This window comes from Alosa pseudoharengus, unplaced genomic scaffold, assembly GCF_046254945.1.
Source record: "Alosa pseudoharengus isolate Yale_2024_CS ecotype anadromous, Long Island Sound unplaced genomic scaffold, YU_APseudo_1.1 YU_APseudo_1.1_scf_13, whole genome shotgun sequence".
NCBI classification, from domain to species: domain Eukaryota; kingdom Metazoa; phylum Chordata; class Actinopteri; order Clupeiformes; family Clupeidae; genus Alosa; species Alosa pseudoharengus.
This window is the reverse complement of record NW_027468598.1, coordinates 19,797,104-19,824,584: the sequence shown is the minus strand read 5'-3', so window position 1 is coordinate 19,824,584 and position 27,481 is coordinate 19,797,104. Positions and strand designations below refer to the sequence as shown.

Genomic DNA, 27,481 nt, shown 5'->3' with positions numbered 1-27,481 from the left:
ACCTTAGCGCAGCTGGAATAATGCTTAGGCTGATGTTAAAGCGCACGTGATGTTTAAGCCATACACAACGGTAAATTGGAACAAAACTAAAGGTAACTTTAGTCTTTATAGGGCTGTATAAAGTTGTCCAAATTAATAGGTCATAATTAGGCGTTGTTGTTGTAAAGATATTGCATGTAGATGTTGTACTATATAGGCTACTCAATTTGTTTTTGAGGTCACCAATGCACGAACAAAACCGGGAAATGGACAAATATTATCAAGGCTTTGAATGTTTCCGTCTGTGCACGGGGGTGTCTGTAGATTGGTGTGCAACACATTCATTCATGCAAGCCTGTGGTCATGCATGCGCCCTTAAAATAGCATCTGCATTTGCGCCACAGACTTTAGACCAGGGAGTTCCTGGTCTGTGGCGGAATTGTTTTCTGAAACTGCAAAATATCAACAGTGAACGTTTGCGCCGGAACACGCCCCGTCTTTTCGCTGAACCGCCCCAGTGGGCGCAATCGAATTCCCTAATTTACAGGCACGTACCTGTGGAGGAAAATTTCCAATATGCGCTGACTGCAAAATAGGAAAGACAAAAGCGTGAGTATACAATGTCAATTGCGCTGGGACGCACGATAGAGCCCTATATGTTGCATCCAAGTAGATCATCTCTGAGCCTTGTTTCCTCAGTTCTCTCTGCCATGGTGTGCTATACACAATAACCAACGGCTGGCTGAGTGGCACAGAGGCTGGTAGTGCAGTATATCATTTTTCAGTGTTGATTTCACTAAATGATCCACACTCACAGAGTCATTTGAGTCCATGCGACAGTGTGCATTATAACTCTTCTGGAATGGTTATGACATCATTTGAAGTGACGCAGGGATGGATTACTGCACGGGCCTGCCGGGCCCAAGGGGTCAGGGGGCCCTGAAGCCCAAGCCTTTGCATGGAATCATTGCCTCAATATCAACAAATCAGGATGTAGGCTATGAATCTGATTGAATTTAGTATTGGCCATCCCCAAAATGTATCAGAATACAGGAAATCACATCAAACAAAGTAAACATTTTCTGGGGGAGGACCCCCAACCCCCCCTCCCACATATACGACAATAAGTGGGGGGCCCTTAATACAACTGGGCCCAGGGGCCCGAAAGTTCATAATCCGCCCCTGGAGTGACGAGGTACCGCCTGTCCTTGACATGGGAAGATTTCATGTACATGTCGGCCCATTCTTTGCAGTGGAGGAGGACTTCTGCATTCGATTGGCCCTGTTGAATGAGTGTGTGGATGTAGTTTATCACATCAGGGTCAATACAATTCACACTGCTCTCCAATGAATTTGTCGGATCGTGTCCTGAATGCTCACTCATTAGACCAGGGGTTTTCAACTGGTTCTGTGCCAGGGACCACCATTCTGACTAAGCAGTAATCCACGGCCCACTGTGTGTGTGTGTGTGGGGGGGGGGGGGGTACTCCACACAGTCTGTCTATTCGTGGTGATATAGTGGTGCATAGCGATCATATTATTCTCTGGTTCCTGCCAGCCTTGCCCTTTACTTTAGATATGCCAGTGTGGAAAACCGCTCTCACAGAGGTATAGTTGAAAAGAGTAAGACATAACAGCACTCTCTCATGAGCGGCTGTCCTTTGACATCATGCAAAATCTGTTGCAACAAACTGCAATCTGTGTCTCATGACGCGAGTAAGTTTCGGCGATTTAATTCATGGCCTCGTTGAAAGCACCGTTGAACATACGGAACAGTGGTAGGCTACATCCTCTCCAGTTTCATCAATCGTTACTTTAAATCCATATTTAACATAATATATATAACCTTCACTGTATTTTCTTTCTCGTTTTTCACTATGTTTCCTCCGAAGTTGTAGGCCTAGCTTTGTCTGAAGAGCATGCAGCAGAAGCATGTCCATCTGTCCTGACATAGCGATCCTTGCTGGTGCTGACTAACTTCACCTTAGTTAGAAACGTTAGTTAACAGCTCCACTCCACTCCAAATTTCACCAAACTAAGCTTCTTTTTAACGAAACCTCAATAACGTGAACTCCGTGTGAGATGCTGGTCTATTTCGCACAGAGACTGTAGCCTACCTTATGTGTGTATGTGACGTTGGGGATGCACAAGCAAAGCACAGGATAGACCATGTACAAAGCTAGCCTATCCTGTGTCCGTTTGAATCTCATCTCCTCTATAGTATTTAAGATATTTTCAAGTTCAAAAATTCTGGAAATGGTTTGGAAAAATTAATGATGGAAACAAGTTATTAATTGTGAAATTATGTAGACTGGAATGCATGTCACGGACCACCTGCATTAGACGGATAATACAGCCATTGCAACAGATGTTGCTAACAAATGTGAAAGACACATACAGTAAGCCCCACAGCTATTGGCGCTTGTTTTTTGTGGGTCTCCGGAAGATTTCCCTTTGCAGTGACTAGCTCTCTTACATCTCCACTGAAATTGGGGGGCAGCCGTGGCCTACTGGTTAGCACTTTGGACTTGTGCCGGTTCAAACCCTGACCAGTAGGCACGGCTGAAGTGCCCTTGAGCAAGGCACCTAAACCCCTCACTGCTCCCTGAGCACCGCTGTTGTTGCAGGCAGCTCACTGCACCGGGATTAGTGTGTGCTTCACCTCACTGTGTGCTGAGTGTGTTTCACTAATTCACGGATTGGAATAAATGCAGAGACCAAATTTCCCTCACGGGACTTATAATTGTTCAGGCTGTCTTTTTTTCAGGCTTGTGAAATTTCCAAGGCCATTTTCTTCTAAGGATTGAAGGTGGGATGCCATGAAAGCATCCTTACTCTTGTCTCTCACCACAACAATTGTTCTTTTAACATGTGGATTTGTCTCTTTTCGTAGAGACTGCTCCAAAGCTTCAATCCAGCTGGCCTCCATTACTGGAAAAAAGTATAGACCTACAGTTTGTCATTGAAAGAAATATACAGCTGTGAAAATAACATGTAACATACTGTCTGTTTTTGACATGGGAAGAGTTCATGTATCAGGTATAAATAATAAAATAATAATAATAATTAATTTTATTTAAAAACGCCTTTCAGGACACCCAAGGTCGCTTCACAGATAAAACAAATAGAAGAAAAAAAATATATATCAAAAAAGGAGAGAAATTATATATACAAAATATATATAAAAATAGTCCATTTAGCCATATCATAGTCCATAGGCTAGTCTAAAGAGAGTTTTCAGTTCCTTTTTAAACTGGGCAGTGGATTCACACTGCCTGATGTCGTTTGGAAGTGAGTTCCATAGCTTTGGGGCTGTGTGGGAGAAGGCTCTCTCTCCCATGGTGCTGCGGTTCATCTTGGGCACCTTGAGCAGACCAGCTGATGAGGATCGCAGCGAGCGGGAAGGGGTGTAGCTCTCCAAGAGGTCGGTGATATAATTGGGAGCAAGATTATGCAGGGCCTTATATGTCAACAGTAGGATCTTAAACTGGACTCTCTGGGTAACTGCCTGGTAACCAGTGTAGCTGCAACAGTAAAGGTGTTATGTGGCTTGTGGACTGTGGAATGCCAGAGAAGATGGAATTGCAGTAATCAATGCGGGATGTAACATAGGCGTTTCTGCACTTACAAGTACAAGTACTTCTGCACTCTGCTGACTGAGGGAGGGGCGCAGTCTTGCGAAGTTACGCAAATGGAAAAAGGCGCTGCGAGACGCACTGTTAATATGGGCAGTGAATGAAAGTGTGGTATCAGTCAGTTCTTTACAATTCCCAACACACACACACACACAGAGCAACTTGTGAGTATTTAATTATGCAAATCCATTTTGTAAATACATTACAGGACTGTGACAACAGTGTGCGGGTACTTTTTTCTTTATTTCAGTCTTTTTTTTTATACAGGCACTATCCAACTTATTTCATTCACAGACACACTCTTTATCATTCTTCATATCTCACTCTTATCTTCATGATTCTTAATGATTTTCTTCCTTCACAGCTAACATTCCGACACTGATCTACTTGACGCTCACTAACATCCATACAGCCACAACACTTTACCAACATACCCTAGATACATATTATTGACCTGGTTAGATTGCACTTTTTCTTAATAAATTACTATTCTTTACAACTGTCTTTTTTCCCTCATTATGTGATGGTGTGAACGAGCCCACACTGTTAGACGTACATCAGTTTGGAAAAAAACATCTGATAACAACCCATAAACATAAGTTATTGTATTTCTATGCATGTGAGTGACTGTAAACATCCTTGAAACCTCACTATAAGAAATGTAAATTTACCAACACACCTCTGCCTTAAGTCTGTTCATTTTGGACCATCTGATCTTTTTTCTGTGAGTGAAAGTGCTTAGTGTAATATCTTTAAGAGATTTGAAGAATAACCAATAAAAGTGTCTTGCTGTGCACATAAACACTTAGGCCTATATAATGTAGACCATTACTTCATAACCAATCAGTCTAGCCATTGTCCACTAGCTTGTGCTGCATTTCAAAGAATGTTAGTCCCATCACAGAGAAAATTTAGATTAGGCTGTTTCCACATTCACCTCATTAAGAAAGATAGAGTAAGACTTTACAACATCATTATCACATCCAATAGCATCGAATAAATAACTGCCCACCAATCAGACACATAAACATCCATGAAATTGTGTTTTTTATTGTCTGTTTCTGAGGAGAAAAATGTAACATTGATACAACACAACACAGCCCCATTTCCATTGATCTAGTAGTAGGTTGTAAAAGATACATACAGTAAATACCAAACATATATGTACATGTGTAACTCTTTTATTGTCAAATCCTTGTTTTTAGTGCTATATGCTCCAAAGATGCCGGCTTTTACAGCCTCCAACCTGATTTCATAGTTAGGAAGTTTCTGTCAAAGATTCTAGAATCTTTTGTTTCTGTAATGAGGCCAAAGAGTATAGAAGTTACTTCTATACTCTTTGATGAGGCCCCTGATTTACATTTACATCATACCATTCCGTTTAGGATCACAAAGGTTGCTAGGCAACATCATGATGTCATAGAACATAGCACAGGGTAAACTGAAAATTTTGTTCACTTTTGCTTGAGTTTGTGTAGATGTTGGCTGGGTTCAGATTTTTTTATATTGAAATTCAAACTGTGATTTCTGACGATCTGATTTTTATGTGGTTCTGCTGGATTTTAGCCTGCTGCCTGGCAGCACGGCAGGATGAAGGCAAAAAAATGAAGAGATGCGTCAAAAGATACGGACTGGTGGAACTAAAAAGAGAACTGAGGGCTTTGGGAGTTAATATTGATGAGGACGTGGGTGAGACTAAAAATAAAACCAAAAAGAAACTACAAAAGCTCCTCATAAAGGAGCTGAAGAAGATCAAGGACAACAAAAAAGGACTGGAAAATAGGGCTTATAACGACTACACTATGCCCATGGATACCCCAGAATATATCCTATCTGCTCTCAATGAACTGGAGGCTTTGATAGTTTACGTTGATGATGACGTGGATGAAGCTCAAAGGAAATACAAAAGGAAGAAGGAACTACAAAGTTTCCTAATAAATGAGCTAAAAGAAGTCGAGCACGACAAAACTGACCTGGACAACAATGTATACAAAGAGACATCAACTATGCCGATGGAGATCCCTGAAGTATCAGAGAGAAATGAAGGAGAAGCCGTGCTGGACAGTCTCCTATATAAAGTGGACTCGACTCTGGGTGAGTAGAATACCTGCTCACATTGGGTGTAAGAAATAGCCTTGCATCACCAAAACCCAACTTGAGCAATAAGTGGGCTATGTAAAAAGCGAGCTCACTTTTAAAACATCAAAATGGTTCAGCAGTAAATTTGAATAAAATGCTTCTCCAATTTGTTTCGCCTCAGAAGGACGAATGAAAAGGAAGAGAAAGGGAGAGCATGGAGGCCAGACGCTGGAGACAGGAAAGAAGAGGCGGAGCGAGAGGCCCGTTTCTGGAGTGCCCTACAGATTCACAAACGCTCCGTCCCTAGGAAGAGGTTTTGTGTGGTAGGACAGCAGCAGACGGGACAGACAAGGACAAGGACCATCATCAATAATAAAACCAAAACCAGAAGACAGACTTCTGGTGGTCTTCACTGTTTCTCCTCTATTAATTTTTAAAATATTCTTCTAGCACCACTAAGGACAAGATGAGAACGTATGATTTGTTTTATAAAATGTACATTTTATCTGTTAAGATTCAAGTTCAGTATGTAAAAATGTCGCTGAACTATTACTGAACATCACCTTAACCAAATTCAACCTCTAGAATGGAGAATATAACCTTATGGAGTTAACACTGATGAGGACGTGGATGAAATTAAAAAGAAGACCAAAAAGTAACTACAAAAGCTGCTAATAAATATAATTTAAATATAATTCTGCCACCCAATGACTTGTAGGACCAGATGGGGACGTATGAGCCCCCTATATATTTATTCGTTTTATAAAAAGTACATAGGCTACCGGTATACAGTCATTTCCTGTGTATTAGCTGCATTGTGTATAAACCGCAGGAAAGTGTTTTATGCAAGTAAAAAAAAAACATTAATGCCATATTAACTGCCCCTGTGTATTAATCTCATAGCTGAAGAATTTTTGCAAAAGCAATGTATAAACCTTGGCTAATAGTTGGGAAATAATGGTCACATTGAACCTAACATGTAAGCTACATTGTAGAGGAGACTACATGTATAGCTAGGAGTAGGATATGACTCTGAGTGTGCTTGTATGACTGCATGTGTGTGTACCGCTGCCTCACCTGGGGTACCTGGTACCGCAGCATGAGGAAGTAGGTGCTCCTTGGCCTCCTCCAGGGACCATGGCTGCCGGTGACATGTCTCTGGACTCTGACTCTGCTCCAGACGGAAGCACAGGGACTGCATCCGCACCAGCAGGACCGAGCAATCCTGTCCCACAGACACCCACTGCATCCCGTCAGGGAAACACTCTGGGCCAGATGTACACATTTGCGAACATAGCGTTATCAGCGCCATGGACAAACCGCAGATAGCGATCGCTGTGATACCCAAGTTTATGTCGTATTTATCAAACTTTCAATTCATAAAGTAATCTGCGTCTTTCTCTGCCCCCTACCGCAATTTCTGAATGTCCACAATTGAACGGCATAGCCTACAAGCGCAGTTGAATGAAGTTAACTGATGACAACATTAAAAAGAATCAAATATTATGAAATAATACCATACATGATAAGCGGTCAACAAGCAGGGAGATAATGAATATCAGTAGCTCTTCTCAAACTACTTGTGCACATAGGCTATGAAGACAGGCCACATACATAAAGTGCATATTGCATTCATTATTTTATATTATGAATTCTTTATATATTATAGTATGTAATAACAATAAATAGGAAGGTGTTAAAAAGAAAACAGGTGGTGAGAATAATAAATGAAAATATAGCACTGGCAGTGGGAGGGGATTAGTTTTAGTTCAACATGGTTATGGCTTTGGGGATGAAGCTGTTTTTGAGTCTGTTAGTTCTGGAATTGATGCACCTGTAGCGCCTTTCAGAGGGCAACAGGTCAAACAGATGGTGGCATGGGTGTGTAATATCTGTGATGATGTTTCTTGCTCTGCTGAGACAGCGAGAGTTGTAGATGTCAACCAGTTTCTATGCAGTCTTTACCACCCTCTGCAGCCTGTTCCTCTCTGCTTCAGTGCAGCTGGTAAACCACACCGTGATGTATGTCAGCAGGCTCTCAATGCAGGCTCTGTAGAAAGTCTCCAGCAGCTTACTGTCCAGTGTGTCCTTCCTGAGCACCCTCAGGAAGTGGAGTCTCTGCTGGGCCTACTTGGTGACTGCGTCAAAAAATCAGTCAGTCAGTTTTGGCAGTTATTTTGAATTTAGGACAGGGTCTAAGTTAGGATTCCTAAGTTAGGAAATTCTTGAGTTAGGATGGTTCTGTAATGGCCAAATTCCTCTCTTAAGTAAAGATAGGATTTTTTCCTAAATGCAGTTTGGAAACATGCTTCTGTAATACCAAAAATCCTAAAAGCCATCCTAAACTGAGAGAAGATAGGATTTCATAGTTAGGAAGTTTCTGTAATGAGGCCCCAGGACTTAACTGACCTGTATGACCCCTGCTTCCTGTTGCCTCTCTTCAGTGCCATGTTGTGACCAGGTGAATGTCTGTAGGTGTGGTGATTTTGTTGAGCCTCCACCAATTCACGTATTTATGCTCTCAAAAGACAGTTTGAACCCATTAGCTTCTGAAAATAGACCCTAAGTTGTTTTCGTTCCGGAACATTCCTTTAAAGTCGACATGATATGTCAGCTTCATTCTCGAAATTTCAAGTCGACTTGTGTGGCCCTACTTTGTGCAACATCTCAAATGAGTGGTTATGGGCTAGGTTCATGTGGGCCCTTGAGACCAACATATAAACATTTTGTCATCTTTGGTGCAATAGTTTGGGTAGTTATGCAGCAAGGCACGTGAGGACCAAACGCATATTTTCTGTAAATGTCTAGTGGGGCTGCTGACTGACAACTCCTATAAGAGCGCTTAGTGCTAGCAGCAGTCCTAATAAGCTAGTACAATATTTCTCAGTGAGGTAAAATGCCAGGTCGCACACACAGAGTGCATACAGTTTATGTTAACAATCCCTTTTATGTTAACAGTCAAAGAAATACAGTACATCCATGTACAGGATACAAATTAAAAACACAACTGAATATATTTGGACATGATTTTACATACATTCAAAATAAAGGCGTCACGTTGACATGCTTGAGTCCAGGAGAGTGAGGATTTCTCTGCAGAGGTCAACCACATTTGATTTGGACTTATTAATTTCTCCTTGGTCCAACGTCACTAGTTTGACATGCGTCAAAAACAGCTCAGCAGACTCCACACCACTCCACAACTCATGGATGTACAGAGATAGCAGCAGCAGGCCAGCTTCTGTGGGACAGTGTTCAGATGTCAGAGGACAGTATTTTTCATGTAAGGCTAGACAGCAGGCAGTACCTCAGGACCATTTCATATTTACACTGACACTGACCAGATAACAAGTTAACTTTGGATGATGTTACGCAATTTCCACAAAATTCTAAAATCCTTAAAATTAACTGGTCTCTAATGGCAATGACATTGAAGTCTGCTCACCAGCGCATATAATCATGTTTTAGCCTTACCTCTTCCTGTATGGTCATCTGTAGACTTTGGTAGGCAGGTGGTGACCACTGCCTGATGCAAAGGTCCCATTGGGACACCTTGTGCCTCCAGTAGCTGAAGCATGATGCTGGTGAAGAGGCTGAGAGTTTCTTCTCGGCTGGAGCACTGTGTTGGATCTCCACACTCACAGGTCTGATGGTAGAGCCTAAGGAAGTCTATTTTTACGGCCATATCAGCCATGAGTGTATCGATCACGCCTTTGTGGGGCAACACAACCGTATGCACCCATTTCAAGAAGCTCAACACACTGTTGCTATCGTATGTTGATAACGCCAACGTCCGGAGAGTCCATCTGACGAGTAGACTAGCCGCTGAGTGGGACATGCAGACAGGTTCAAGGCATTTAGTTTGAGGCACTTCTGAATTGGTTTGGGGGGCAGTTGAGGGCACAGGCAGAGTCCGAGGTGCAGGCTCCCAGTGTGTGAAGATGTTCCTCAAGAGGGGTTTGCACTCGTCCAGGAGGCTCTGATCCCGTTTCTCAGACTCTCCGTCCGTGTCTGTCTGCTCTTCCATGCGTGAGCGCAAAGCCTGTTGATGCATGGAACTTTTGGCTCGGCCTCTTTCTCTCCCAGCACCTGCAGAAGAAAGCATCAATTTTGCTATCTCTCTCTACTACAAACTACCATCCTTCTATTCAAAGACAGACAGCTGAAAGCAGCCATATAATGTACCACCAACATTGCCCCTTGAAGTTGTGCTTGATGTGCTTTCAGTGTTCACTGTATACTTCATATCAGCATAAGGACTTAATCCTTATCAGGATAAGGACTGTGAGTTATAAGGGCCTAAAACTACCTCAGTAATTTTATGGTTGTACCGACTGAATTACCGAAGGACATTCAATTTCATTCAATTAAAAAAATAACAGATGGGGGCGCTGTGGCAGGCTACAGCAGGCTACAGCACCCATACCATGTACAGGTCCGAGTGCCCACGGGGACCCAGGTTCGAATCTGACCTGCGGTCCTTTCCTGATTCCCACCCCCATCCCATCTCTCTCTCTCTCCCCCACTTACTTCCTGTCACTCTTCACTGTCCTGTCCAAATAAGGGGGGGGGGGGGGGGGGAGCCCAAAAAATATACTTAAAAAAAAAAATCAGATGTCTCACCAAAAACGTCTTTGAGTTGACATGCTGTGGCCAGGCCTTGCAGAGTGTTGAGGAGAGCTGTGTCGCGAGCCAATGTTCCCCAGCGATGGAGCAGAGAGAGGACGTCCAAGCTGGAGAGAAGCTGGGCTTTCAGAGTGAGCCAGCCCGCTTCCGAATGGACTCCCAGAGCTATCCCACGATGCATCAAGACAGAGGATAGAGTCTGTAGGAAAGGTTTCAGCTGAGGGGCTTTCACACCTGCTGTCCTGATGTGTGAAGACAGAAGGACACACACAATTTTAGGAATTCGTCAAATATCTGTGAAACAAACTGTACAAACCTTTACCGAGTAAGTCTATGTTCTTACGTTAAGGTTGTTTTACTTTTACAAAAGCTAGAATTCTTTTAGAATTCTGCTAGAAGTCTTACTTGAGGTGTTTGATGACACTCAAGAGCACACAGAGGAACTCATTGATCAGCGGTAGGGGAAGGCACTTGACCGCAGGCTGAGGTTTGTCCTGATCTTCTGCTGCAGAACTGCTCTCCTCTGCCCTGCTCTCTTTCTGGCCCAGATTAGTGAACCACAGTGTGTGCGCCAGGTCCACAACAGCACTGAGTAACCTAGGATCCACAAACCTATAAACAGGAAATATAAACAGGAAACATTGTGACACTGTAACAAGGATTTAGTTTTTGTATGCTTTGAGTATACAGATAGAGAAGTATGGTAACCTATAGTGTGCTTGTGTATGCTGTACCTTCTCTCCAGCACCTGCATTAGCCATGTCAGAAGTCCATGAGCCTTAGTGAGATTATAGGCTCCTTTGGTAACATGGGCAGTTTTCCTCAAAACATTTATAATCAGAATCTATGGGGGAGACACAACATCAGACAATACAAATGAAGGGTTGTAAAATAAGGTGTGTTAAACTCTTAACATGCATTAAAACAGCATTGTTAAACAGCATTGCCTTGAGTTCTATTGAGTGTGTGCGTCTTTGTTAGCATTGTACCTGAGTGGACTCATCACACAGCGGGCTGCAGCAGAACCCCAGTAGGGTGTGGTAGAGGCCCTGCTGGTCGCACAGCTCGTAGCAGTATCTGTCCGCCACACCTTCCTCCAGCACGCTCAACATCCACTCCCGCTCCACTTTGTGCTGAGAGCAGGGAAAAATAAACAGGCAATCCATCAGCCGTGCACAAAACCACATGCACGTAAGCTCCAAGGCTGGAACAGTCAACCCGTCTCTTTCTGTTGATAACATCGCAAGAACAACATGCAAGGGTGACAAGTCTCCTTCACCTCTGCTAACAGTAAAACAAAGATGTAACCGCGATTGTCGGAATACACTTCCCAACTGTCATGCTGTTCCAGATAAGCACATGATGAGGGAGGACCATATCAACTGGAAATACAAACACACATGCTATCTGGACCTCCACTTACCTCTAAATCAGAGCTGTAGAAGAGTTTGAAGAATTCAGGGACGCGCTTAAAATCCAGATACTGGTGTCCCAGGAGGAATTTGTTGACAACCATGTACATGTGTTCCTCTGGATCACAGAATAAACAAACACATCAATACATCTTACTACTTACAAGTGCAATATGACTGATATTCATGTCATGTCACTCATATCATGTAAACCATTAAAGGAAAACTGGCAATTTTTCACATAGAGTAGATCTCACTGAGTACTGTCAGTGCAAAAATGAAGGGGAAAAAACCCCGGTGCTACCGAGCTTGAATTGCTGCAGCCAACAGCTGGAGCAGAAAGACAGCTACAGTGCTATACTCTGGGAACAAAAAAATCATTTCGTTTTTTTTATACCGTCAGTACTCGGTGACCTTGAGAAACGGATCTATGTGGAAAAATTACCAGAGTTCTCCTTTAAGATCAGAATAAGCTGAATTCTGCTTTCTGGGGTAATAAACCCACCAGGTCTGAGCATCTGCTGAGCCACTTTGGCCACATAGGTGGTCAACACGAAAGGCACTCGAAGGTTCTGTTGCTTAATACCATTCTTCACTGTGTCCAGCAAATACAGAAGCTGAAAAATATGGTCAACAGAGGATTCAGAATATAATGGCTTGCAAATATTTCAGGTAAGAATGTTGGCAATAATCATGTAAATACTGATTCTGATTCTAAATGAACTGCTATCAATAAAAAGGTATTATATTAAAATATAGTCAATACCATATTAATCAGTCATTATATATATATATATATATAAAGATATATATCTATATATCTTTATGCTATGTACCTGTCTCTTCCCTTTGAAGCGAGCTGCTTCCAGATGCTGGTAGTAAGAGCCCAGCACCTGGTACGCAGCTGCCCTCAGCTTGGGGTCGTAGCTGCTCAGGGAGGCCACAGTCACCCCGAGGGCATGGCAGGACACAAACTTCAGGCAGTCAATTACACACTCTGGAAGAGATTAAAACAGAGTTGATGACTTAAAGTCACAAAATTAGCTGTTGGATGTCCCAAACAGGAATTCAGTTTATGTGAACCTGAAAAGCATATACATTTATCCTATTTCGGATTTTATATTATCCCCAAGAACATGTCTGGCTCAACAAAATCACCCCACCGACAGACAGACTCACCTGGTCGCAACATGGCACTGAAGAGAGGCAACAGGAAGCAGGGGTCATACAGGTCAGTTAAGTCCTGGTCTCCTTCTGCTTTATAAATCAGCTCCTTCCCTTCCTACAAGACCGCAACCAGTCAGTCAAGACACTCTGAGAAAACTGCGTTCCTCTACCCCACAAAAACAGTCCTGGCTCCTACTATTGCCAAGCAATGGAAATGTCACTCCGCAGCCAAGTTCAGTGAGAGAGGCTTTACATCACAATAATTACTCCATTTCTCTAGCTTAGAATTAATAGAATGTTCACATCGGATAATTAAATGCAAAATGCAGAGTGATTTATAGCTGTAAAGAGAATCGGAGTGAGGATATCCTGAGAAATCACCATTCATCGTGACTTATGGAATGTCTGTCGTCCAATCAGAAGACCCGACCTAACTCGCATAATAGATGACACATTCTGAGGACCTGCGCTGAGGCTTCCTGCAGTTCATCAAGCCATGTGGTTAGCCACACACTGCTATTATTTTGCTACAGCTTCTGAGGTGTACTCAGATAGATAGATATATATATATATATAGATAGATAGATAGATAGATACTTTATTGATCCCCAAGGGGAAATTCAAGAAACTCCGTGGTTTACCTGTGGGATGATGCGGCGCTGCTGGGGGAAGTGGCTGACCGTGTGCTGCATCCTGGCGGGGATGAGCAGGGCCAGCATCTCCTCTGAGCTGGGCTGCTGCCACAGCGACGGGCCCATGCTCATACGGGTCTTATGGTGCTCCACCGCTGCAGGGCCCCACAGCATGCACCTAGAGATCAACCACACAAATACATAAAAGCTCATGACTGCATACAAAGACAGGATGCATACACACAAAACAGTAACTACAATAGGGCAGGCATAGCAGTCTATTGTGCAAAACAGCCACCACGGACAATGAAAGGTACTGTGTAATTTATTCACAAAGTATATACATTCACAAAATACAATATGTTGCGTCTTCAAAATGGAATTGAAATACTAATAACGTACTACTATCACCCACAAATACTGGGAACACAGGCAATGCCTTGCATACCATGATGGACACTAGTGTACTTACTGAAAGTCCATGAGACTAAAGCCATTCTTCTCATATTCCTGAAGCAGGAGGAGCAGCTTCTGATCTGCAAACATGACCCCACCCCAGTTCACATTAACCACGGCTATCACAGGGCTTAAGACATATTTATAACCACAGGAGATCTCGGGGGATCAGTGACAGACCTGCAGTGCTCAGCGTGGCTCCGTAGGCCCCCAGCAGAACCACAAAGTGCCGCATCTCACACACCGATGGGCATTTCTTCACCAGCGCGAGCGAGAGAGAGATGAGAGCCTCTGAAATACACAAAGACACACATTGCTCAGATGAATAAATCTAAAGGTGTCACATTTTAATGACGGTTTCTACGGAGAAGAAAAATGCAATAACTCTCTTCCCAGGGCTGGACAAAATTCTGGGCAACCACAGCCTTAATTCAAACTATCCATAAAAATCAAAACGGGAATATCCGGTCTTGGACATCTGCAATGTGAGAAGTAAATTGACTGATAGGTTATTTGGCACAAGGCTTCCTGCAGTTCATTAAGCCATGCGGTTAGCCACACACAGCTATTATTTTGCTACAGCTTCTGAGGCTTTAATCCTGTCATCAGTCAGAAGGATAGCCATATTCTGATGCTTTTGGCCGACAGTCGCTAGTCGCTACCCTAAGTGATGCATAGGGCTTAACTCCATCTTTACGGTACATAAATCAGGGAAACGTTCATACCACACAACATCTGTCAGGTATAATACTCACAATGTAATATTTTTCCTCCCTGACTTACAGACATACAGATACTGTCTGAGAGACAGCAGCAGTACAGTTATCCACTGTGTCATACCTTTAACCTGAGGACTACTGCACAGCTCCTCCTCTGAGCCCAGCATGGAGGGCAGGAAGAGGGAGTGGCTGCTGGACATCATGTGGATGGTGGCCAGGGGCAGCAGGCCCTTAGGGGGGTCAGAGTCTCCGTACAGCAGCTCCACCAGGCTGTTTAATGTGTTCACTAGGGCATGGTGTCTGTAGCGATGTCTTCAGATGGGGAAAGTTATTTGGTTACGGATTACACCAATTTATTACAAATTATACTGGTAAAATATCACATTTTCATATTGGAGATATTTTCACATAGTTGTATATTAGATGACAATCATTGTTGTTTTATCAGTGCTATGGTATTACAATGTTGACCTTCAATGATACACTTACTTTAGCCCCGATTTCACAAAACTATTCCAGTCAGTCACTGCCACATGTTGTTGAGACATCTATGAGCAAGGCATAACATTGAGACAACATGAATAATATGTAATGTCATAATTATAATATATAACTTTGTACTGATTCCATATTTACCACAAGTCCCTCCAGTCTCTGTAGAATGGCCTCCTCCTGGTCTAAATTGGCACTCTCCATCTCTTTACAGCTGCTGTATGAAGCAATCAACCACCGGAGGGCAGCCCTGAGCTGGGACTTTCTCCAAGACTCCAGAGCTTCAGGGCTGTCCTCCAGCTTAGCACTGATAGCATCTGCTAGCTGCCACCTGCAATACGAAACAGCGGAAATGAACTTGTTTGCTACCATTGGTTTGCTGTTGTTAACTTAATAAATTACTTAAGAATGCCTAATCACTCATTTCAGTACAGTAAAAAAAAAAAATACTTAGGATAACATGCTTGTGGCTGGAAGATTACCTTTCAAAGCTCTGTGGTTTCTGGAGGCTGGCAGAGAGGTCTGACATCAATGTGAGAACATCACTAGCTTTGGTTGCCAGTTTGATTAGGTTGGAGAGGACCTCCACAAGCAGGCCCAGCGTCTCCCCCACCTCAGTCCCCAACATGGTGCTCCACAGGGGGGCCCGCAGAGTCTGCTGCAGGGCCGTGAGCACCGCTATGCGCACTGCAGGACACAGATAGGGCTCATTATAGTAGACGATGTAGCAGCAAAGGAATTTAACAGCCTAATGATGTGAAAGAGTGCAGATGCATGTACAGGCAGCGATGAGACATACCAAGCAAGAATATATGGGTATGTTTCGGTACATTCATTTATTAAATGAAAATTTTCCTTGAAGTAATCTTTTAATCTAGGAATCTACGTTTATTTCACGTACAAGAAACCGCCCACTTAATCCACTAAGAGTTCTAATCAACTAGATCTGAACTGTAACTGTATTTAGAATAGTGTGTCCACTAGCCTATATCATCGGCATTAACAGATCATCATTCAGACAATTCAGACTCATCCTGGTTGTCCCCACATGGAATAATCATTTAGGGGCAAATTCTCCCATGTGCATAAGGATGCGCAAGTAAAAACAAAAAAACGCGTAAGTAGGCGCTTTTCTGAGGGCTGTATTAAGGTCGAGTGCCACTACAAGGTGAAACAGCATATTGCTCGATGGCGGCAGTAGGCCTAGTTCTAAATACATGTAGGTTACACAAAACGAATTTGGTGCTTACCATGCTGATACGGCTTTAAGTTTTTTCCCATTACAGTGTCACAAGGTGGCATATTTCCTGACATTACCTTATCAATGAGGCTACATTGTTAAATAGGGAAAACCTTGTTATAATCAGCCCGTTTGGATATTTGAGCTTATCGACTGTGCACCTTCAGATTTAACTTGACGTTAAGTCATCCTCCCATAGCGAATCTGTCCATTTCTTTCCAACTTGACCGATCACTGATTGATCCACTTTTGCAGACACCTGCACTATTGTCGAGCAGCCATTATCTTTTATATTCTCCTGTCTCTGATTCCTTTCTAATGGTGATTGATATTGTTATGCCAGTTTCTCTATCTGTATTTGAAACTGCAGGTGTCAGTCTACAGCTTCGTTAGTATAGATAAATTGATATTATGAGAAGCAGCTGCCATTGAAACTTTCTTTCTGAACAGTGAGTTTTAAGCCGTTCGCTATTCAGTTCACCTTGCTTACGTTTTCAAAGTCAAAGACTGGTTTGCATTCTTTCTGGATTTAAATGGCATTCAGAGGGTCAATGAGAAAGTCCACATTCCACGTTTTCATATCAACCTAAATTAACGAGGTGTTGGATCAGTCTGGTTCTATTTTAAATAATGCATGCTTATTTCATAAGGCCGCCTTGATTTTGAAATTTTGGGTGTGACAGAAGCGGGAATGGGAGAATGCGCACTGAAAAGTGCTGAAAACTGGAAGCGCGTAAAAAAGGGACTGGGAGAATTTGGCCCTTAGTGAAATAGTGTTCCTTTGCTAACCTTCAGAGGGTCTGGTAGGGTCTTCTCTGGCAGCCACCTTCAGGTATGCGGACAGCAGGGTGAGAAGCCCCTGGTTACGCATCACCTCCTCCCCCAGGCCCGCCGTCTCCAGGCACCAGAGCTCAAAGCGCAGCCTCTGGGTGGAGCAGTTCTGCAGCAGCAGTGAGCCCACTGCTTGTGTGGAGCTGCCATCAGCGCCCCCGCCTGGCTTAGTGCAGTACAGCAGCACATCTGTCCGCACCAGCTTGGCGCTTCCGGGGTCGGCGGTCAGTGCATGGAGGAAGAAGTCCTCCAGCGCGGTGCTGCGGAAGGACGTGAGCAGCGTTGCTAGGCCACCAAGGTGTGCGCGGGACAGATAGAGGGCGCCGTCTTGCGAGGGGCTCTCGGTCAGCACCTGCAGCGCCGCCGCACCGTACACGCTCAGCTGTGACCGAGACTCTTCCTTTGTGACATCATAATCGCCCGTAGCAACCGTTGCCACAACAAGGCTCTCTTTAGGCAAGAGTAGCAGGGCGGAGACGACCTCTTTGAGCCCAGCCACCTCCATGTGTTTGTGCAACGCCAACAGCGCTTTCAGTGCCAGGGAGTCCTTGGCATGGCGCTTGGCATCAGGCTTCTCCGCCACCACCTCCAGCTCCTTTACCAGTGCCCGCTGAACAGCTGAAATATAGCCTCCGATGAGGTCCAGTGCATCCAGCTGACTCAGGGTTACCACTGCGGCCTGGAGCAGTGAGAGGATGCTGTCGCTGACCTGGGCACACAGGGCCTTGAGCTGTACAGGGTTGAGGGAGTGGGCAGGCAGGGTGCCCAGCTCGAGGGCAAAGAACCATTGCTCCAGACACGGGTGCTTAAAGATGGTCTTCAGCACAGTCAGGACCACCTATTATAGCCAAGACAGGGGGATGATGAGCAGTAATACCACATGCAGAAAACAAAGAAGCAAATGATAGTAGTCAGACTGTTATGAACCTTGATATCCACAAACATTATTTGTGCTACAAAAGTATTAAAACATCTAAGAGAAATCAAATGTGTAATGACCTTTCCCTTAAAACATGCACAAAACATCAGTTTACATACAAGCATGTATGCTGTAATCATTAGTTTGTGCCAGAAAGACATCGGTATCGCACCTCATCTTTATTGTCCTTTCCTCCAGGGCTGACGTCCAGGAACAGCTCTTCCCCCTCCTGACCCTCAACTGCTTTAGGCTCCGCGGTCTCGGACTCCTGCAGCTTCAGCACCACAGCTTGCAGCACCTCCATCAGGCTCCCCACAACAGACACACCTGTGCCTTTAGGAAGCTAAGGACAAACAAGAGCAATGACTCTTGACTTCAAACTGCAGCGAAAACACATCAGGGAACAGACATTTAAAGAGGGGTACAAGCAGTACATCGCCAGCACTGGTACACCATGGAAATTGAAGTTGCATAACAGAGCCAACAACATGCTCCACTGAGATCAGCAACATAAGCTACCACTGTACAAGCAAACAATTATTATATGGACTTTAAGAATTTAAAAATGTACGAATTTTCCGATCCTTCATGAGGACCTACCGTGCTGAGGTTCTCCATAGTGGACTGGACATAGAGCAGGAGCTGACAGACTGCAGTGGGGAAGTGCGAGAGCTCCAGGGTGGCCAGAGACTCGTCCACGCTCTGCCTGAGTTCATTCTGGAGCAGCGCAGTGGGACCCTGACTGTAGGCAGCCCTCATCACAGCAGAGAAGCCAACAGGAGACAGAGCAGCACTGTCCCTTTTCGACGAGGTGAACTGTGAAGTATGATTGAAGTTATAGGACTATGAAACCACAGTATCCATTATGTGGTTTTCTCCATCAAAAAGGAAAAAAAAGTCTCTAGACCTACAACACTCATGTACTTTTGATAGAACAGCCATAGCCATACTCTTACGCATTAAAGGCTACATGTACAAATGTACATAAAAGCAATAAAATGCTTGGAACTCCAAATCTTACCAGCGTTTCCTGAGATTGCTGTGGAAGCCATTTTGAGTAATACTGATGGAACTCTATGACAGAGGGATGAGGGGGTCCTTTGGCCTCAGTGGACGTGTGCAGCTCTTTGTCGTACTGCAGCAGGGTGAGACAGAGGGCCAGTGGGTCTCTCTGGCAGTGGAGGATGTCACAGAGCACCGCTGACAGGTACTCATACAGCACACCTGTGGGACAGAACTTACTTCAATACTGAACCCAAGCATCTCAACACCACAGACAATATTCATTAACACAGACAGGCAGTCATACAGAAATACCTTGTTAACAGGACACCAAGCAGAAAATAAAGCAGTGTGTCACTCAACTCAACTCTATTTATTTCTAATAATCATAGATGGTCATATATCTTTCTCAGGAAAAATAGGTTTGAAACTCAATGGCTGTCTTGAAAGACTAGAAGTGAACGTATTGACAGACTAGGTAAATGCAAATTTACACATGGCTCATAAAGACGTCTTCTTCTGCCATGCATTCATGTGGTGGTTAAAGAATACCTTTCTCCTCTTTGTATGCTGCAGGGAGGTCATTCCGTGCCTCAAGAACAGCAGGCACTATGGCACTGAAAGGGAAGCTCTGCATGATGAGATCATCAGTAAGCGACGGCCCCAGCTGCTCGATCTCACCCTCACTGCCCTCCATGATGACATCAACCATGTCCAGCACATCTAAAAAGATAACATGATAATTAATGTAATCAATTTAATCATGTAGAAATATACTAAATAAATAGCACAATTCACATGAATTAAATATGACAATATGATAAATGTGACAGTAAATATGACAATATTGACCATAAAAATGATACATTGCCAATACTCATAATAAGATTGTCAGACAAGTTCTCACCATCTATGTGTGAGATGGGGATGCTGACCGCATCTCCATCCTGACCACTGAGGTTGGCCTGCAGGTAGGCTGCCTCCTGCACCAGGCTGGCTGCCTTATCTGTGTATGTGTGTGGGTTACACAGCAGTTTCACCAACACCTGAGTGCATACACACAGATACATGAATATACCAGTACACACAGAACACAGTGAAAGGCACAGTCTCACATTCAACATCAAGCAAACAGATTGGGTTATATTGCATTTGCTGATGATTCAAGTAATGGCGGCATCTAGTGGTCTTGCACAGAAACACAGTAACTTCAAATGACTGACTTCTAAGTTATGAGGAGTCATTTAAATCCACAACAATTAGAGACAGTTGACATTAATGACACCCAAGTTCCATATGTATTGAGCATGTACCCAATTAAGTCCCTAATAGTGAAAAATTGTGAATAGTGAAAAAAACATGGACAGTGAAATGTGTGGAGAGGACTCACCCTGTCCAGGAACTGGATGACTGGCTCCTGGTGGGAGGGCTCCAGACAGGCCAAGCCATCCAGCCACAGCTCGAGCTCTCGCCATGTGTGCTCGAACACACCACTGTCCTTGAGAACCTAAAACACACACATACACACACATTGTTTTTGATGACTCTCCCCACCACACACACACACACACACACACACACACACACACACACACACACACACAAACCATAACTTTACCAAAACGCACCTTGAGGACGAGCATTCTGGTGGAGGTCTTCAGGTGGCTGGTGTTACTGCTGGCAAACATCTTGAGAATCAAATAAAAGACAGACTTTTCCCCACCAGCAGATTCTGAATCTGATGTGTCCTGCGAAGACGTAAGATGACACAGGAGAATCATTAATTGAGGATGGTACATGTTTAGTTCAGTTTATTAGTCAGGGGCCATGCACGGTTCAAGCCCTGTACCAGAGTTAGCTATACAGCTAATTCACATCTATGGTCCCTGGGCAAGGGGGATACTTTCATGAGTTTTGGAATGAAAATATCATTACATGGTACATGAGTTTTTGGCATGAAAATATTACTTGTACATAGGCCATAGAATATCTGAAAATGTACAGTAAGTTGAACTTTGAAAGGCACGCCTGTAAAGCTGACATGTGTTTCCTGGAAAGTATGGCTGTTTTTGGTTATGGTTGTTATGGTTGTTGGTGTATGGTTACTGTTGTTTGGCAAGCAGGCAAATATTGAGTTCCTACCTGAACACGGAACCAGGAGAACTTGCTGGCAGGAAGTTCTAAAGCCAGCTGTAGGATCTGATACTGTAGGATGGGAGGCACCTCATCCTTCATGCCCTTCTCTGAGACGATACCTGAAGATTGAAAACATATCAAATATCAGACTTTAGATACAATAGAGATATTAGACAGAGCAGACGTATCTCAGTTCTTCTCATCTTTACTTGACTTAAAAATCTTGACTCTCAGTCCACTAGACATTGGCCATTTCTGTTCCAGTACCTTTCAGGAGTTTGCTGAAGTCAAAGCGGCTCTGACTGACCAGGTGGGGTACCACCCTCTGGTACAGACACATGACCTGGAGGATGACCGCTTTCAACAGGATCACCTGAGTCTCATCTCCACCTGAAAGATAAGGACACAGTGAGAATTAGTAGGGAAACACAAAGCCCATAGAAAACATTCATACCTTCACAAAAATGGAGTATCGTGTGGACACGGACTCTGAGGAGTACCTTGGGTTTCCGCCAGAGTTTCCTCTGCTTCTTCATTTTTCTCCTCCGCTTTAACCTTTCCACCATCTCCCTCAACCTTTTCCTTCTTTGTCAGTAACTGCCACTGGTACACAATGCTCGTCATGTCTGGTAGAACCTACAAATGTATGCAGATTATTATGCTTTCCTTCCAATAAATGAATGTGGTAGAATTAGCATGATTATAAAAAAAACACCCAATGCCACATTTAGGAATTATATAACACTTGGATGAATTAATTAATCCTAAAGTGTCTATCTAATCCAGTCTTAGCTTTAGCAAATGACAGACTACACATGGTTTCCGTTTTGATTATAAATAGATGCTTGCTGTAAATTATTCCTACCTTGCTTAGGGCCTCCCTGTACAGCTGCACAAAATCCTCCATCATGGCTGGGGTGTAGATGTCTGAGCACTGCCACACACTCTTGTCCAGACAGTGCTCAATGTTCTTCAGAGCCCTCTTCAGGATGAAGGACGCCATGGACAAAGTGGTGTGCTGAACCACAGTATTTTTGCACTGTTAAGAGTAAAAGCCAATACATGACGCACACACATTAAAAACCTTTAATCTATAGCCTGAGCACTTCAAACAACACTACAATAGTCACTGGTGGCAGACATCCACACAGACCACATGCCAATGAGGCCAAGATAAAATTAACTACAATAGGGCGCCCATGCAAGCTTAACCAAAACACAGAGCAGCAGCCATGGCGCTTGAACATCCATGGGGTTGAAATCATAACTGGCAGGATTGCTTTACTAATTGCTTCACTAATTGCTGTTCTAAGGTTCCACCACAAATGGAGGCATAAGTAGTTAATTGCCAGTACTGTTTTGTTTGAGGTACGCTTTTCGTTTGAACAATGTAGCATGCTGCATCACACAGTGGAAGGGAAATCTAAAATGACAGCGGAGGCACTGACGTTCAGGCCCTGAGTGAAGAAGGCTTTATTGCAGACGGGCGGGAGTGAGGTCACCATCACCATGGTGAGCAGACGAGGAAGTGGAATGAACTCTCGTGTTTGGAAGGCTCTGGACACCTCTGGCTGAGCCTCATAGATCTGTGAGAGCACAAAGAGCAGAGAGCCCGGGATTATTATTCCCAGTGTGGGTACTTACAGGCAAGCGCATTTCCATTACAAATCACTATTCTTTTCATCCACAGCAGTTAAAATGTGACTTAAGCTTTGTTTCTGCTTTCCATTACACATCCAATATTAAATGCAGAATATCTCTTAAACATAATTATAAATAGCATATACTGTTATTATAACTGGAAGGGTTAAATGACGTATCTTCAAAAAAAATTTTGCGGGCTTACTTTCTTGAGGAGGCTGATATTGTCTTGCCATGCGCTTTTTGGGCGGGGTATGAAGGAGTGAACACTTTCTTTCAGGTAGCGGGCCAACACGTCAGGGCTGCTCTTCAAGGTGCTGACCACCAGCTCGGTGATCAGCTCGTCCTTGGTGGCATCCTTCAGTCCCACCAGGAACTGCAACAGCACTATGTTTCCCGCCCTGGGTCCCAGAACACACATTATTTAAAAAAGAAAAGCAGGTCCCACAAAAATAAATGGATGACTAGAAATGGCTGAAACACATTGAATGTTGTCATAATTTTCTTTGCTCTTAGAACAGTGTTACTTACCGTCCAGCGGTCCCCAGGCTTGGGTCGTGGAAACTGATTCCATGTTTGCGTGAGCAGCACAGGTCTAGCAGGAAGCTGTGAACTTGTTCCCGGACAACAATCTTCCCTGCCTCCTCAGGAGTTCTGGCCTGTTACATACAATCACAACCAGTTTTAATAGGCCTACTTCATTTGTACTCCCTCAAACTATCCAAAAGACAATGGGTACAGTGTGCACAGTGAAGTCCATGAATGTTGACGGGTATGTAATTGCTACATACTCATACAAAATTGTTTATTTATCACTTCATTGTATGAACTAACTACCTGTGGACATACAGTCCAAATTTGGTGAGTTTCTGATCGTTATTTCCATGTGACAAAGTAAATAATGTCCTTTTTCCAGAATCCAGAATTTTGTGTTACAATTTCTGGTTTTGGGGAGGATTGAAATACCATCCAAAAAACTAGTTGTGCAGTAAAATATTTGTATACAACAATCCCTTTCATAGACATATCAAAGATATAACAAAAAAACATGGTTGTGTTTTGTTCTTCCTCGGGTGGGGGTACCTCAACTTTTGAGGGCTCTGTTTCCTGTACTATATGGTTCTGTCTGTTATGTTACTAACATCAGAAACTATGCTGCATGCAAGATGCTCTGACTACCCCTTATGGGACTCAATTTCACAGGCAGGTGGGTCTATACCTCATGGCCTTCAATATCGGAGTCCACTATTCCATTCCATCGGTACAGAGAGGCGATGTGGGATAGGGTGGAGGGAGTAAAAAAGCGCACTTTCTGGGTTTTGCTGATAGCCTTGTTTTGCACCACCTGAATGAGAAGGCAGAGGTAACACATCAGACTGTGGAAGGCTGAGAAAACACAAAGTGGTTATAATAATCGTGTGGGAGTGCTTGGATGGGCAGATAAGAAAATAAATAAATAAATAAATAAATAAATAAATAACTGACCTTTGACTGGAGAGTGGCTAAAATCAGATTTACGATAGAAATTCGGTCTTCTTTGATGCCAGAGCTTAAAATGTCCTGAAGAAAGTCTAAGGATTGAGAGAAAATACATGCTGACAACTCTGTGAAAGTACTGAGGATATGAACACAGTTTCTACTTTCTGTTTCATTTCTACGTACCTTTCGTCTCAAGAAGCTGTACAATTGAAGAATTGTCCCCTGAGAGCAGGAATGAAATGGCAAACTGTATGTACACTAGGCGAACATCAGGTCTTCCCTATAGATAAATGAAATGGAATTCATGAGACCAAAGATCATACATGAGAGTTTTTCAGCAAAGGATTCAATGTATGAAAATAACATAATAACACTGAATTTGTTTTTTTGTGTTAATATACTGCATACAGGTATAGGAGATATGTGTCACATTACCTACAATCCATAATCTGCCATCACAAAATTATCAGTGGCATCTCTCATAAGATTGACTTTTGCCGAACAGAATGAAGACAATCAACTACATAGTATTGCTTTAGCAAGGCATTCCTTCCAAAGTGATTAGTATGTCTGCCTCTCTAAAGCTTGCTTAATGATACCTAATGATGATCAACATGATGATAGGGGTTCTCCCTAAACTGTGTCATTTTGACAAACATCAGTCAGATAAAGGATACAGCCTAAACTAGCTGGGCAGGAAACAAAAAACAGAAGACAAATGACAGTTTTCACATTCATGGATGCATTAATGTATGATTTTGTCAACAACAGTCAAATCAAGTAAGTTCCCACCCAGAGGAAACAAACAACAGAATGTTTTGTTTTTGGGAGGGGCCTAGAGGAGGGCTATTTGAGCTTTTTGGCACCATGAAGGTCAATAAAGCTGCTATTTTGTTATTTTGTGACTTTTGTATACAATGTGCTGTGACATTTTATCACAATGTGCCGTGAAAGAAAAATGTTTGGCAAACACTGCTATAAGGAGATAGCACCTTTGGGATGAACTAGAAGAGAGACTGCGAGCCAGGCTTTCTTGTCCAACATCAGTGCCTGACCTCACAGAAATCCTTCCAAAAAGAGTGGAAGCTATTACAACTCTAAAGGGGGGACCAACTCCATAGCACCTAAGAATTCTCAATTGGTCATTGATGATGTCATTGTTCCTATGAGTGTTGGGCGGTGGGTGGGTGGTGTGTTCAACTTGAAATGGTAAATGGACTGGATTTATATAGTGCTTTTCTACTTCTCCAAGCACTCAAAACACTTTACAGAATAATGGCTCACATTCAGCGATGGCGGAGGCTACCATGCAAGGCCCCAACCTGTGCTTAGGGAGCAGTTTGGGGTTGATTCTCTTGCTCAAGGATACCTTGACAACCTCAAACAACCTTTCGGTTACTAGACAACCACTCTAGTACCTGCTTAGCCTCTACCGCCCCTTGGGACAAAACAAGGCATTTTAGGACAAAATTTTGGGCTTTGGGGAACACTGATTGACATTCTTTCACAATACTGTTATTTTACATTTGAACAATACCATCAATGGATACCATCAATGTTCAGAGTATCATGAATATCAACCTATGCATAAGATGATGTGGGTCACCGGTTGATCAGCGATGATCAAAGAGCTAATTCTGGTACTACTCACCATCTTGTCTCTTCTTTGTGCCAGTCCAGACAAAGCTTTACCAAAATAGATCTGGCTGAAGACTTCCCTGGCAGACTCAGGACCCTGTGACACCATAGCGGCCATGAAGGTGAGGCACTGACGGACAAACCTGTCACAGAGGAATGGGGATTACACACACACACACAAACATTTAAAATCCTAATACTTCTCTATGGTACCATAAACATGGCATGGCGTACCGTGAGTTCTCCGCGTGCAAGAAAGTCTGCAGTAGTTTCATGTGAGTGGACGCAATCTTTTTGACAATAGTGGAGCCCACCATACTGAAATGAGACAGATCACTCGCTATCCGCAGAAGAATGACCTCCAGGCTCTGCAGGACCAGCAGCATCTGAAGATGCAGATAGATAGAAACAAACATAGAAACAACACGTTGATTTGTGTACGACAACAGCGACCATACTGTAAACGTGCCATTATGTTACTCACTTTGTTTTCAACCTTATTTTCTTCCTCCAACAACTTAAGGATTTCGGCACATTCGGCGGAAATTTTGATGTAGCCTTCAACAACATCGTAGAGGTCTGCACACGGTAACTTCTGGGCAGCTTTTACGAAAGTATCCAAACCTGTACCACACATCAACTTTTAGGAGTAGGCTATAATTGTGCAACAGTCGTACTATTTGCTTATGATGTCACCTAACGTTGCTTAATGTTTAATTCGAATAACTGTAACACTTTAACTAAAATGTGTCCAAATCTGCTGAAAATATGACAGTCTCTAGCGCTTCTGGTAAATATCAATGTAGTTGCACTTACCTTTCATTACAGTTGTAGGATCCTGCAGCATGCTTTTAAACACTGTGCCGTTAAACTCCAGAGGATCCTTTTTTGATACCTTGGCCGGTGTTCGAGGGACACCTTTATCTTTATTCGGGCGTTTCTGCGACATTGTTCTGTTATATGCCCTACACAACCGTACACAACTCTTCTTATCCCAGCTTCACTGACATCACACGTGTGTGTTCCAAACAGGAAGTACGGCTGTCCGTTCATGTAATACCGGGTAGTTCTTTCCCCGCACTAGAGTTCCGGATTAGAGTATTTTTTGTTGATACGGTATGAATATGTGATTTTATAGGTCTGGGACTTTTAGTATTTTAAACTATTAAGGCGTGTCTTAAGTAATGCCTACACTTACAAGGGAATCTCAATAGGCATGCATTTTTTCATTTTCTGAAATATTTTTGTGAAAGCTTATTTGTTGGATAACTGGCATTCTTCTCCTTAACAGGTAGCCTACTGGAGGCTCTACCAAAAAGTACAGAGAGAAGAAAATGGCCTGCTGTTATAATTGCCTGAAACGGCATGAACATCCCTGAAAGTCTGATGGACATTGGT

At 43.2% G+C, this 27,481-nt stretch overlaps 1 protein-coding gene across 1 annotated transcript; it reads right to left on the bottom strand.

The window, feature by feature from the left end:
- Positions 1-8,620: 8,620 nt before the first annotated feature.
- Positions 8,621-27,042, bottom strand: urb1 (URB1 ribosome biogenesis homolog). The gene is made up of 39 exons (XM_076282412.1): positions 26,900-27,042; positions 26,568-26,707; positions 26,318-26,469; positions 26,097-26,226; positions 24,629-24,725; positions 24,452-24,537; positions 24,186-24,311; positions 23,498-23,625; positions 23,172-23,367; positions 22,774-22,911; positions 22,191-22,364; positions 21,826-21,961; positions 21,593-21,715; positions 21,332-21,444; positions 20,818-20,937; positions 20,580-20,696; positions 20,097-20,235; positions 19,742-19,912; positions 19,209-19,411; positions 18,788-19,003; positions 18,360-18,530; positions 17,227-18,106; positions 15,680-15,884; positions 15,342-15,528; positions 15,195-15,253; positions 14,827-15,017; positions 14,167-14,277; positions 14,003-14,066; positions 13,540-13,708; positions 12,911-13,013; positions 12,568-12,728; positions 12,237-12,348; positions 11,743-11,849; positions 11,309-11,452; positions 11,054-11,163; positions 10,725-10,931; positions 10,317-10,561; positions 9,168-9,782; positions 8,621-8,934 (listed from the first exon to the last, which is right to left on the bottom strand). The coding sequence occupies exons 1-39, from the start codon at positions 27,030-27,032 to the stop codon at positions 8,747-8,749; spliced, it is 6,867 nt and encodes a 2,288-aa protein (XP_076138527.1). The 5' UTR covers positions 27,033-27,042; the 3' UTR covers positions 8,621-8,746.
- Between the last annotated feature and the right edge of the window lie 439 nt (positions 27,043-27,481).

What these genes read in the sequence shown, in the direction of transcription:
- urb1 (XM_076282412.1), bottom strand. Translation starts at nt 27,032, where the DNA reads ATGTCGCAGAAACGCCCGAATAAAGATAAAGGTGTCCCTCGAACACCG. An exon ending in TCCTACAACTGTAATGAAAG is followed by an intron (nt 26,708 to 26,899) that starts GTAAGTGCAACT and finishes TGTGTGGTACAG; the next exon opens with GTTTGGATACTTTCGTAAAA. An exon ending in TCTCCTGGTTCCGTGTTCAG is followed by an intron (nt 20,938 to 21,331) that starts GTAGGAACTCAA and finishes ACGTCTTCGCAG; the next exon opens with GACACATCAGATTCAGAATC.